The sequence below is a fragment of the Echinococcus granulosus genome (assembly GCF_000524195.1).
Source record: "Echinococcus granulosus chromosome Unknown EG_S00093, whole genome shotgun sequence".
Lineage (NCBI taxonomy): Eukaryota > Metazoa > Platyhelminthes > Cestoda > Cyclophyllidea > Taeniidae > Echinococcus > Echinococcus granulosus.
In genome coordinates, this window is record NW_020170473.1 from 269678 (window position 1) to 284252 (window position 14575).

The window sequence follows — 14575 nt, forward strand, 5'->3', positions numbered from 1 at the left end:
CATGGTTCGCATGGTTATTGATTGTTTGGGTAATCACCACCACGATATTGACAATCTACTTCGGGACCTGCTACATTTTTCGCCGTTGGAAAAACAAGGGTGCCAAACCCATTAAGCGTCGAAAGTCGCTATGACCATGACGCCGCATCGGCATTCAGAACCCACCCCTCCTTTGCTGTTCCGTCCTGTTTCCAGTAATAAAGTCCTCTTGCGCTGCACCATCTTCTCCAGTGCAAAATTAGGTTGCGTTGACCGACGATCGGGCCGATGATCGCGGGTAACGCCCGCCAACAACATCTCATAAACCACCTTACAAACCTCTGTTTGTCGTCAACATGAACCTACCGTCTTCCTTCCCCAGTATAAGCACTGCTACAACTATACAGAACAAAGTGAGTACTGGTAGTGTGAGTATTTTAGCATTTAATGGCGCCCCCACGCTTCATTCGTGATAACGCCTTTACAGGCGAATCCAAGACCGTAAAAAAAAATGCCCACAAGGCAGAACCTAATCACAAACAATGACGGGTGCTTCGTCAGTGTCCCAGTCCACCTCTTCAGCCAGCAGTCCGCCGTCCACGAGGGCGGAGTGTCGGCGTCCCGGGAGGCGCACGTTAAAGCGTCGTTCCAGGCAAACGCGAAGCCCCTCTGCGCGACTCAACAGGTCTTCCACCAGTCGAATTTGATCGGCTGGAGCTGTTGCTGCTGCCTCCGCTATGTTACCAAAGAGCCGCGTCATCGTGTGCGGCAGAAAGGCGGGTCCATTGTGGCACTCATACCACTCGTCGAAATGGGCGGGGAAGCCTCTCCCCTCGTTTTCTTCTCCTCCCGCATGAAGGAGCCTCGCCACGTTGACATCAGCCCCATTGCTACCCGTGACCTCGCCGCTGGCGCTGTACATGAGGAGACGGTAGAGGCTTGTAATGAGGGCTTTGTAAAGTCGCGGCCTCTCCACCACCGCACGCTCGCAGTTGGCCAGCAGAGAAAAAAGGCGCCGCCACTGATACCAGCCCTCCAGAACTTCACCTAAATTTGCACCAATTACTTACACTGCGGAAGTATTGGTTTACCAAAGAGGAAGACGACAAATGCAAAGTGAAATTCGCCAAGCAGACGAGCCTCGGCAGGCGTCAGTGCGCTAGTTGATGACAATTGCTCTCCGGGATATTGCAGCTGCGCAATAATGTGATTAAGGGTGTATGTTTGGTCCATGTTGTACTGACTTATCTGCGCTGGAGACGAACCTGGTGGGTAGAGCGGATGCTGGGGCAGTTCTGTCCAGTGTAACTAATATCTAGGGATAATCAATCAATTGGGAATCTTACATCAGTCTCTGGAAGAGTCCTTAAAGTTGGCAATTGCTCCTCCCCTCTGGCAAGTGATTCTGATGCAGCAATGCCTTCACAACTACGACACAAACGGGTGGGGATGGGTAGGGAGGCGCTGTCACGACTCATTGATTTTTCCGACAGAAATAAAGCACAGGAGTATATATATCTGCCAGAGGGTTGTAGTCTGTTTATTGTGTCTAATGTAATATGCGAGGAAAGTGCTACCCAGTTGGCGAATCTGCAATAGTAATTTTGCATGTTTTTTACAGTACAAGGGGCACAGAAGTTCTCAGTGCAGTATTTACCTCTCTTTGGGATAGGCTATCAGATACATTTTCACTTCAGTCGGATTCGATCTCATTAAGTCGACGTCGCCTTCGGTGCTGGGCAAGTCCACAAATTCCTCGGACTCCTTGACCCAGCGTTTTTTGACGACACATGGCTTAGAGAGATCGAGGAAAACACCACATCGCGGGCCGGAGATGACCTCTCCTTCCGGACCATTCGCGGCCGCGTTAATGAAGAGGTAGTGCAGCCCAAGGGGGATGTTACGAACGCCGCGAAAATTACGACCCACTGTCCATACGTTCGTGTCTAGTCCTATCAGCGTGTTCGGTGGCACATCGGAGAGCAGAAGCCAAGAGACGTGCATGTTAACATCCTCCTCTCCGTCCTCAATCTTAGTCATTTCTCTAAAAAAGATGCAAGTTTACCTCTACTATATCTTTTCCAGAAAGAATATTACAGTTGAAGGATTGTTTTGCTGAATCTGAAAGAACAGCGGTGAATCTTGTGCTTATAGCAGCTTTATCGTCACTCTCTACCATAAATAAAGATCTTCACATGCCTGTCGAATTATCGAAACTAAAGAAACCCTAGGATGGAAGGGACACAGTAAGCAAGGGTCGAGCTATGTCAGCAGTAGCATCAGTGGTCCCATTCGATTACAATTGTAGTATTAGCCGCAGCCGTTTATTTTAGCTACACCATACCACAAGTCCTCTTTAATCGATGGTTTGATAAAAAAACACCAAGAACCCCGAGGGGTTCACCAAAAAGGTCTCCTATGTTGCCGAACCTCAGGAACCGGTGCAAAGGTAAGTCGCAAACCAATTCAAGCAAGGAGTTTCCTAGTACCCCCCTGAAGAGCGCCTAAATTTTTCATTCATGTCACTATTCTACACAGAAACACCTTTGGTCCAAACAGAGCTTGGAAGAGTTCACATATCCTGCTCCTCTTCTAGTCTCTAACGCTTCCCACCTCTTTCTAGTCACAGATAAACTAAGGAAATAATTCATACGACTATTTCATAGACTTAAACGCAGTCTATCTATAGTAAACCCAAGAGGTTTTCCGTACTACCGATGGGCCTTCCGGTTTGTATTCAGTAGAATGAAGGCAATGAAACGACATCAAATCGCAGTGTGAAGAATACTCCGTTTAACAAAATCCTTCATTCATCCGAAAAAAGCATGAGAGCTATTTTCTATGCAGTACCAAAGTCATTTTATGTCTCGAACAAAACACCGCATTACGTTCGAAAGTATCGCATCATCAACTGATAAAATGGATAAACTTCCCCCAAGTCTCACTAATCACCGACACAAAAAGATACACTATCCCTACTTGTAAAACACAACTTCGATCCTAGGCTACTGGGAAGTACAAACGCCAAAAACGAATAAAAACATCTTTGTTTGTAAAACGGATCCCCAAAAATTCTCACTTAACTTTGCAAACCAATGAACACGTCTCAGTGACTAATACAAATAGTTCTATTCGGATTATTCTCAGCATTTTGCCTCACATGCTTGGATTGTATCGAAACAACGGAAACGAGAAGTTGGTATTGGGTCGGTTATGGAACACGGATCAGATGATCTTAAGAATAGCAAATTTTACGTTAAACAGAGTAGCAATTAATGTGAACGGGCACAGGACCTGTTACTACAGCCGCTTCAAAAATGGGTTCCGCAAAACTGAGGTTTTTTAAGATAAAAAACGGATCGCGATAGAAAAGGCCTTAATCATGAATATGACTGCAATAAGGCTTTTAAAGAATCGAAGTAAACGCTATACCATGCGTTAATGTTAAATCATTTGCTTCGGAAAAGCAATCGTCGGCTTTTTATTCTTACTAATAGCAAGCAACATAGAAAACTCACCATCGCCAAACAAGTAAAAAATTACTTAACGAATGATATGAAATAGCAAAACTCGTCAAGTACTTCATGTCATTTGATGGTAAAACAGCTAGTGGAAACATACTACCAACTGTTTATGTGATTGAATGCAACAAAGATGGTAGACCGCGCACTACAGTATTCGAATGAAATACTACAGCAAAACAGAGGATCCGATCCCGGAAACACCCATAATACCATAGTGACAGCAACTAGGTGTCAGTGCAAAACAATGAAAAATTCTGACACACGAGATTTCAGAATCCACAACAGGAAAGGTGACAGCATGTCATGAACGCTCATAACTTTCATAGGAGAACGGTGTTTTACTGTACCAAAATCAGAAATGAGTGTCCAGAATGCTATTATTCCCCAATTAACCAGCACGATTATGTACGAAAAACTTAAATGCACATTAGCGTGGAGGAAGTACATACTTCACCCAAGCGTAATGGTGCGTTTTCACTTCTCCAGGCTTATATTACTTCTACAGTATCCTTGTTGCATACGACAATTTAAAAGGAACCCATCCCACAATGAATGCATCACTTCAACTTGCAATCATAGCATCTCTAAAGGAGCAGATCATTTCATGAAAGCAACTGAGGACCAAAGACGCCAGAGCTGCAGGATTCTTCTCCTGAATTGATGGACTTGACAATACAGGATCACAGAAATAATCTGTGGCGGTTAAAGTTCCAACTTGGTGTACCTTTTCGCCATGCTATGCAAGATATTCTGCATTTTAGAGACGCGTAACACCTTTTTAGAGCACGGTTTAGAATCAGCTTAACCCTTTCAGAAGAAACTGCAGCATTACAGATGAAGGCTGCCAGCAGGGGACGAAACTCAGCCAGATCTATCAGTTGGAAATGACGACCTACCTGCACTAACTCTCGAGGAGGCAACTTGGTGAAAAAGATTCGAGAAAGGCACACAAAACAACTGAGCTATTGAACAGGCAACAAGAGTTTATCTAAGACATGTAGGATATAAAGGGAGAATATTAGTGAATCACGGCACTTGCCGCTTTTTCGTTACTCTTCGTGAAGTACCTTTGACCATTTGCCAGGTTAACATATTAGGACAGCATCAAAACACGCAACTGCTCTTCCAAAGTTGTAAAGCCTGGAAGGTGAAAAGGGCAAACGGAGCAACAAATAGGATATGGGTTGAAGAAGTTCACCGAACATGTATTATTCTGGAAGCGTACTATCTTACAAATAAAGCAGTACTCCTCTTGCGAGCAAATACTCGATTCAAAAAAAAGGATGAAACTGCAACATACGTACAATAAGACCAGCCTCGAAGAAGTGGAGCATGAAATATTCCAGAAGATACACCCCATAAATATGAAAAGTTAGAGCAATTTGCACCGAGTTACGTGCTAACGGTGAAAATGATTTGGCTGCACTTGATTAGTAAAGACAAATGAGGTAGTGAAAGCACAAATTCTGGAAAGAACACGCACTACGCCGAACGAAAATCAAACAGCGGAACCGGTATTGGTCTGGCTGTGTCAACCAGTCGCACCACAGTCTGTAAAAACACTTAAAACAAATTCGCTAAAATCTACAAAAAATATTAACCCACGAAATTACAAAAATGCTTGTAGCCTGACAAATTAATCTCGGATTATTCTGCATGCTTGCACATCATAAAAAATGATAAGCACCTCTTCATGAAACACATAGAATATAGTATAATATTGGGATTACTTTACACCAAAGTAAAAAGCTGTGAGTAGCTTAACTTTGTTAACCTAATGCAGCCTGTTATGGGTGACCACTCCCATTACTATCCCCTCTCTTCTTATAAAGGGGAATCTTGTCTTAATTTTGAACGTTTTACTATAGCACCGTAGCTCTTCAAATTTTCCAGAAGAGATGGGAGGTCACCAGCACAGTGTAGTCCATATCTCATCTCTGAGTCATCCCTGAAGTAGAAGGAGTTCATAGTACCAGGGCAGTAAATGCGTTACCGACTTGCTGTAGAGCTTAGGGCTACTCGCACAGTGAAAAGAACAAGGCCGCCGATGGAGGTACAATGGCGGCGATCCTCAGGGGCCCAATACCAAAATCACGAGTTAAACAATGAACTCATTACAATGGCTGCACAGAAAATGACTGAAACTTATAATTTTTAGTTTTGCAAGCCCATGGGTTTACTCGCCTTTAGATAGTTCATTTCATATATGTTAAACGAGTCTTCTGCTAATGAATGCGACCTCTGTCATAAGCGATCACTAAGGCATGCAAAATCAAAGGATGGTGATATGTTAAATCGCTGGAGCGTATATTCGGAAACTCCACTGCACTTAATCATTTCAGGACCACTTGAAAACAGTGACGTTGGTCGTTGTCGCGTTCAACGTCAGTGAAGGTATCAAACAATCGTGGGACATTTACGGAGTGCGTGCATAAGTGTGCAGTGAGTCACGAGACTTGTTTATCCCTGATCCGGTCCGCCAACGCGCATAGAATGCGTGGACGTCAAACTCTCGCCTGTTTACGTCCGAATTCTAGCAAATCAGACCTCAAATTTGTAAAAACGACCCTGAGTTGCTGACTTTGATTTTGTATGTAGGACACACTAAATGTTTGCCGAAACACCCGAGTAGCAATAACAAGCGGCTAATGCTTTCCAGTTGGTATACAATGCGTTTATAAAAAGTGGTTTTCCGTTGGTTGCCAGGATCGAATGTTGACAATTACACATTATGCATTCGTTGTGTCATCAAACAGAACACAAACACACTAAAAATAGTCCATCCTAGTCAAATGACTTTGACTCATTTACGCACATATGCAATTGAGGTTGAATAAAAGGTAGACTTTGGAACTAGGTTTATTTAACTAAAATGGCCTATAGAAACAGGCATTGCTGTCAATTTAGAAAATATTATATCGAATTGTGGATATCTTAATGGTATCCTATTCTGTCGTGCTTATGTAGTGGTCCGAGGCTTCCCTGAAGACGAAAGGAGACACAACACTCGGCACAATACGTGATGCTGACGTACAGAAGGCCTTGAGCAGGAAGAGAGGACAAGAGGCTTAGTCCAAGGTTTAGGTCACCCGAAGTAGGTACAATAAGGAGCTCCGAGTGGCCCCCTTTCCAAAACCCAAAGTTAAACTGACAACTGAGGCATTACGCAGTCCATCTTCTAATTAGAGCGTCGTCCAGCCCGTCCCCTTGATCATCCTCCCCCATCAGCTATCACAACGTAATCGGTGCTGTAAGAAAATTACCCACGAGCCAATCGTATTGGTCATCGGATTTTCATCCGAGTGAAAAGAGACTTGATCGCAACATCACTGATCCCTCTTTACAATTTGACTGGATTTGGAATTTCGTCCACTTTGGAAACTAGATTCGGAGAAGGCCATCGTTAATCGCAGAAGCAATGGCTTTAAAACAGTTATATAACAAAGGATGGGATTCAATACAGTTTCGTGGGTTTCGAGTCCATTTCTCCTCAGCACTTGGTTTTCACTTTAGGACCGTCCAGTGGGTAACGTTGATAGTTCCGTAACGAACTTGCTAAATAATATACGGCTAGTATCGCTTTGGATGTTAATAGCATCCCTGCAAAACATGAGACTGTGGTAGTTTCCAAAAGTAGACGTCATTTTAAACCGTCTGCTAGGGGTTGTCACAGACTTTTCTGTCTGCAGCATATGCTCCTGATCCTCTCCGCAAGTTATCACCTAGCAGTAGAAATCTGGATAGTTGTTCTTTAAGATAGGGTTCGACTATTAATAACTCCAAACTAGCACCTCAAGGCTTCCTTGAAGACGCGAAATTGCATGATAATAGAGCAGAATATGTATTGCCGACATACAGAAGAGCTCCGTGTCCACCGGTATATCCTAGAATTCAGGCCGTTCGGCGGTGTCTCTATGGCGAATCCTCTAAGTGACCTGTTACCGAAATCGGGTGTTGAACCAACCATTAACGCATTACACAATCATCTAAAGTTAGGCCCACAAAAAAACGGCCCTGGACCAACCAAACAAAGTTACCAAATCTAGATTTTATTGTTTTATAAAAATACTCGCTCAGTTATACCACGCAGAGTGGTCAAAGTGGGTAAAAGTGGTCCACTAATAGGGCTAATAACGTGGAACTTTTAATTAAAAATTTTGTGTAGGATTTCAACTACTTATTTTAAAATAAACCAGAGAATAGCTCAAAGAAACATTGGCAGGAACTGCGCAATGCAGTTACGACCTTCCTACGAGGTAGACCTTATAACCACCTAAGGTGAGAATCTTGAGAGGTTAATTTTGAGGAAAGACACTACTTTTAAGTGCTCCAAATCCAGAAGTGTGACAAAAGCATACACTTCCTCGTCACCACTACTGTTGGCTGTTACTAGTTCAGCCGTACGGTTCAGCGGCAATGATTTCTAGCACCTGCTTAGGCGCACGACGCGGATTAACAAAGGAAACGGGGAAGCGAATCAAGCCAGGTAAGAAATTGGGTTTATTTGATTTTTTTCCGAAATCAGCTTGGTGAATAACCAAAACCATGGCAGCAGCAATGCTGGGGAAAAAGTGTTGTTTGGTAATCCAAAACGTGAACAAATGCGAACCAGTAAGTCCTGCCCCACTGATGAACCCAACAGTGGTTTAGATAAGAGTAGCAATGTTTAAAAATGGAAGAAAGGGAAAAAGCAACGCAAAAAAATGGACAATGCTTTTTGCTAGTAACAAACAACCACCTGATTACCCTCCTGCCGGACGATCAGATGACCGAAATGAAGACCCTCGGGTACTCTCTTCCTCACTTTAGTGGACACAAGTCTAATTCTTTTATTCTTACGAGAACACACCTTCTTTGTCTTCAAAACAGCCCAGTTATTCTGCATAAATGCTCATACATAATTTACATTTTTGTTGCGCTGGGATTATGGTAACAACTTTCAGTGATCTGATTGGCTGTTGACGTTTGCATAAAGGACGAGCTGTCTAGATGAAGTGTCAAATTTTAATGAATTTAATGAATTCATCCGCCTCTAAGGTTTCGCTAAATGAATTAAAATCAAATTTATCATTTTAAGTTGGACCATGACCCTAAATGGCATTATTAAATCTGGCTTCCAATCTGTCTGAGCGCTTTCAAATAAGTTGCTGCGAAATGCGGTAATACGTTGGTTGTTTGCTTAACTCTCGGTTTTGGTAAAGAGGTCAGTCAGGGACTCCGCCAGACGACCTGGCCTCTAGGCCGTGCTGGAGGATTCAAGCCTTACTATACATCCAAATTCCAAATCTGTCCGACTATAAGGTCTTCTTTCGTCTTCAGGGAAGTCTCAAGGCGCAACACATCCGTGCCAAATCCGACAAATTTCGAATTTTCCATGCAGAAATATGTCAATTCCAATTCACTGATGGAATCGTGTGTTGAAGATCTTGGTGAGGCTGAATAGTGGAAACGGTCAGTCGGGATCTTCAGGGGCACAGCACCAGAAATTTCATTGCAATTCCACAGGTAGTATGAGTTCTGTAAATGGTTCCTTTTCTCATTTTCTTTTCAAAGATGTAGTTTTAAGTCCCTATCGATGAAATGGCTTTAATACTAGCAGCTCGGAGGATTGTCTTGTTCCTAAGCGTTAAAACTCTTGTCGACAGACCCGTTTAATTACATGCCTGAGAGATAGCACTCCCTTCGGCCGAGTGATGAATTTCAATCTCTCGCTCTCTAATGCATTTCCCACGCGGTCCTCAGAGATTTACAACCGACTCCATCAGTGCGGTTTTACTATACAATCCAAAACTGATGTAATTTGATGGCCTTGCGGTGACAATGTCATGAATGGAAATTTGATGTAGCAAGGCTTCGAGGGGATTAAACTAAAACAACATGAGCGAACTTTCAGGTGACATTTAAAGCTTCAGTCACAAAAAACGTACACTACACTAAAAAATCACGAAAGTAATGCATGGCCTATTGTCAACAAGGACTGTATCGAATTCCACGTCGATTTAACAGGTGTCGACGAAATATTTCTTTCACCGGGTGAATTCGCCTTACTTTCGTTTGTAACAACAACTTGCCGCTAATTCATGGACTGTTATGCAACGCACCAATTACTTGTTTAACTTTGGGTCTTGGTAACGGGGCACTTAGGGCTCCGCCATTGTATCCCCGCTGGTCGGCCTGGCCGCCGGATAATGAAACTAGCCCCCAAGATCTTGTGTACGTCGGCAATACAAATTGTGCTCGAGTATTATATCTTCTTTCGTCATCAGGGAAGTCTCGGGGCTCTGCACTAGTGGAAAGGGAAGGCGATTCTTGCCTTAAAAGACAATTTTGCTGATTTTTACTGTTGAGTAATAAATCCTAGCTGGTCGGAAGATATACATGTACTGTGGATAGGATAATAAGTGACGACCCTTAACAGAAGAGCTGAAAATGAAATCTGTATTTGACAAATACTCCAGCCCTATGGTCTGCACTAAAACCATTAACAACCCATACGGCACTAGTCGTGGTCGTGAACCATCTTGAAAAGTACGCCACAGAGTTATCCGCCGTACCTGTATGAAGGTACCCATTAAGTGAACTAACGATACCTCATCCACTTCTCTACTAGCTGGTTAGAATCCTGACAGATATGCCTCAACAGCACTGAAGTGCGAACAAATTGGTAAAGAAAAATAAATGGTAAACCTTATTCCTTCTTGTGACTGCTTTAAGACTAGTGTTCCTACGACTAGCGGTGGACGCGCGTGATGGCTAGCATGCTGCCCCGTCCCCATTTCAATTCCCCACGCAGGACAAAACTCCAGATCCAGTAGAATTATCAGGAGGAATTAGTGACTTTGCCGTCAGATAACATCTCAGTTGCATGCACATTCGTTGACTGGCTTCGTTGATTGGTGGGTGTTATTTTTACAGCACTGCCTATGTTGTGATGGCTGAGCGAGAGCGCCGGAGACAACGATCTGAAGAAGAAAGTTGCTGTGATGCGTTAATTGCTCGTTTAACTCTGCGTTTCGATGATGTGAGCATTGAAAGCCCCACCACGCTCGTCAGCCGGAGGGCCTGAACTCTGGGCCATGTCAGTAATTATATGCACTACTGGAAGTCTCGCAGGAGTAATAGTTAAACAAGTAAGATACAAACTGCCACGTGCTGCCGTCCGAATTTGAGACTGCACTTTGCCAATCAGCCGGATTGCTTAATCAGTGAACTTGGTACATTCATTAGTGATTTTGAATAATGAAGGCAAGATTTTACGTTATATTGCACTCCACTTTTCTTTGTTTTGTTTGGGCAGAAACCGAAATCATGCAAATGAAGCCAATCATCATTCCACTAGAGAATGCTGGTAATAAAATATTGTAGGGTCAGCAGCATAGCCTTACGATTCCTTAAAAAAATGCTGAAAGCGCTGCAATAATGGTACGGATATGATACAAAAAATACTTGCGAGTTGAACAAATAAATATATAGCAGTCATAGACACAGTGAACGTGACTAAACCTGAAATTTATGCATATTTATGTCTCAGGGGAAGATCCTCCTGAAGCGGAAACCTTTAACTCTTCCCGTCTTATTAATGAGGTGCTGCTAATGTTAGTCAGTGCCCGACTAACGCCGCAACACAAACACGGAGAGGGGTTTTCATGTGTGGGACGATGTTGAGAAGAATTGAAATTAACACATGAAGCGAAGGGCGGTGTACCTTTAAGATTTCAAATGTGTTACCTTTGCAAAACTTCACTTTAAAATTTAATTCTGTACATGCTTTGGAAAGTGGTCGACTGAAATTCATTCCAACTAGTTCATTTCCACACGCATTAACAGAAGCGTGGCCTGACACCATCATAAATGAGGCGAGATGGCGGAGGTCGAGGCTAGGCAACATTGATGACAGACTGCCACCTGCCTAAACAAATTTACTCATGGGAAAAGCACCAAACTCATGGTTGAGCACTTGTTCGTCAAAGCTCCTCCGAGTGTAAAAGGAAATCTGTGTGTCGGCTTGCCGTTTCCGGTATTTGGGTTTAAGTGACTACAGGTGGATGCGTAAAGGCGAGGGTAGATGTGTGCTTAGTTATGGAAAACGACAGGGCATTCATTCATTCAATTTGGTGACAAATACTGTTTGAAGAAGGAGGTAGTTAAAAAATAACTCGAAGGAATCTGCAGTACGTTAATTGTTTGTTTCAATTCCGGTTTTGGTAAAGGGCAAATCAGGGGTTATGCCATTGTACCCCCCAGGTGGTCTGGTTTACGGGCCATCCCAGTAGCCCCAATCCATTCTGTGTGTCGACATTACATATACTGCCCGAGTAGCATGTCCACTACTGTCTTCAAGGAAGTCTCTGGATGACACAAAATCCTTGCCAAAAAATGCGAAGAGCCGTCTAATCTCTCAAAACCACTGTAGGATTTTCGAGCATCAAAGTGACCTTTGGTCCGCTCACAAAAGTCCCCAGCATAATAGTATAAAATCATCACTTATTTTTTACTTTATGCTAGCGTCTGAGTCCAATATTCCAGCCGAAGTGATTGGGGGCTTTCATTTGCATCAATTATTAACACGCAGCCAAAAGGCAGACTAGGCTGAAATCCCATTTCATTGTAAAATACTTTTAAATGTTTACGTAATTAAAAGGGACCAATTCCGTAAAAAATTTTTTCTAGATAGTTCACAGCCAAGGCTAGTGTTGCTTCGGTTGTTACTAGCTTTGCTACAGAGCACGGGCGTGGGGTAGTTGCCGAAGGTGGACGTCATTTTCGATCCTTCTGTTGGGGATTGTCACATATTCTCCCATCCACAGCGCATGAACTTCTTCCACCCCGCTAGGGTTTATTACCCAGCAGTTGAAATCGGGATAGTTGTTCTTTGGGATAAGGTTCGCTTTTCGCTGACGCCAATGTAGCGCCCCAAGACTATTCTGAAGCCGAAAGGAGTTGTAATACTCAAGCATAATAATGTACTGTTGATGTACAGAAGGGCCTGTAGGTTACAGGCATGGTCCAGAATCCAGGCTGTACGGCGGATCCCCTCATTAGCCCGTTTCTGAAACCGAGGGTTAAACAAACAACCAACGTATTACATTAATAATAGACACAAAAATATGCTTTGCTAGTTTTCTCTTTGTCGAGGCTCCTGCCATTTTTGTCTGAATAAATGCAACAATTGTCGATTATTTACTTGAAAAACTTAAACAATGGGAGCTTTAAATATCTATGCATGTGGAAATGAGCACTGGTGCTTGAAGCAGCCGAGCACTATTGAATACGCCTTATTCCAGCCCTTAATCATTGCAAGAAGCGAAGCGAAATGAGTTTGGTCGACGTTGGAAGAGCCACCAAAGGGGTGGGGATCAAGTGGAAGCACTTTCGTGGCATTATTTGTTTACCCCTTGCACGCACGCACACACACACACACATGCATGCAGAGACGAAGAGAGAAGAGAGAGGACAAAGTTCAAGTCCCGCTCTGTGCGTGTGCATGTATGTGCCGTCGGTGTGCATGCATGCCTGCATAGCGAGTTGTGCACATCAGGTCAGATCATTCCGCCTTGAACACCAATATTAGGACTGGTTGGTTCAAGCTCACGTCACTCAAACACTACTAAAAATTGTGTAATGCTTTAGGCGTTTGCCTAACTCTCAGTTTTGGTAATAGTCCACTTAGGGGCTCCGCCATTACACCACTCCTGGGTGGCCTGTCCTCTGGTTCATGCTAGTGGCCTCAAGTCCAACTGTACATCAAAAGCTCATTGTTTGGCTCCAGTATTATGTCTTTTTTGTACTCAATGAAGCCTCGGGGCGCTATACAACATTCTAAATAACTAATGGGAAAATTTATGCATTTATTTATTGAGGGATATTAATATGCGGTTATCGTATATTGACCTTAAAAATATCCCAACATCCCAGGTACCGAGTTTCCGAGTGAACAACTCTGACACCAAGCTTGGAATGCTCCTTTTTACACTGTGGGAAAGCAACATTACTATTTCTGGAATGGAAACGAGTTTTGGTGCCTCTTGACAAGTAGGTGAATTATGCTACAGCTAGAATTTGACTTACTTTCAGCTACATCTAGTACCCAGTGCATTGCAGACTACAGGGAATGATTGTTGCCAGGGCTGAGGAAAAGTTTCATTTCAGTAGGTCGATTTACTAATGAAAATGACAGAAATGAAAGTGACCGCACTGAAGGTAAATGCATATCAAACAAGGCGCGAATTAGATGCAGCAATTTTTGATGTCTTGTCATTTCGATGGCACTGAACGATTAATTAAACAAGACCGCACACAGAAGGGAAATATAGCTGAACCTTCTACTCTTGCGCTTAAAGCCTTCTCAGAAGACGAAAGGGGATATACTACTTAGGCAGAATGTGTCGTATCGACGCACAGAAGGGCTGAGGGGCTACTGGAATGGCCCGATAGCCAGGTCACCCGGTGGAGTCTCCAAGTGGCCCTTGACTAAAAAACGGGAGTTAAGCAAACAATGAACGCATTACATAGCCCCTCTTCATTCTTGTGCAGAGTTCACCAAGTTGGATGCTCCATACATTAGAATGTAGATCTAAGTCCAAGGATGAGAATAACTCACAACTAGCCTTCTTTGTCTTGCATATACTCATTCCCAGGTAAAGGCGGTAATATTAAAGACGTTGATGAAGAAAGTACTAGGGGAAATTTTCCACAAAGCTTAGCTCTATCCCTTTTCCACTGAAATGTCCTGTCATAAAGAAACAAATCTTCGTACCGATTTCAGAAATAGGCGAATGATAAATCCAAATGGTGACATCCTCACCACCTGCGCATGATTTGGTTGGCATGGTAACTCTCCATCCAACATTTGAACCCCGGACTTAGAAGGACAGAGCAGCAGATGCGACGTAGACAGGCGTGAGGACATAAATTTGGTAAACGACTTTGCCAACTGTCAACCACTCTCCGAGGCAACAAAGCGCAGCAGTTCCAGGGACAGGAGTGATAAGGGCAAGTTTATAGAGGTGGGTAAGGAAGTGGGGTCGAATCTCCCTCCCATCCTCAAAGCTTGTGTTGTCTTATGTGTCAAA

At 43.3% G+C, this 14575-nt stretch overlaps 1 protein-coding gene across 1 annotated transcript; it reads right to left on the reverse strand. All coding sequences in view use genetic code 11, as the record gives it.

Moving 5' to 3' along the window:
• Nucleotides 1–508: 508 nt before the first annotated feature.
• On the reverse strand, nt 509–2019 carry EGR_08022 (hypothetical protein; the record flags this gene model as incomplete). Its single annotated transcript, XM_024497271.1, has 4 exons — nt 509–1026; nt 1071–1287; nt 1326–1407; nt 1637–2019. The coding sequence occupies 4 exons, from the start codon at nt 2017–2019 to the stop codon at nt 509–511; spliced, it is 1200 nt and encodes a 399-aa protein (XP_024348334.1).
• Between the last annotated feature and the right edge of the window lie 12556 nt (nt 2020–14575).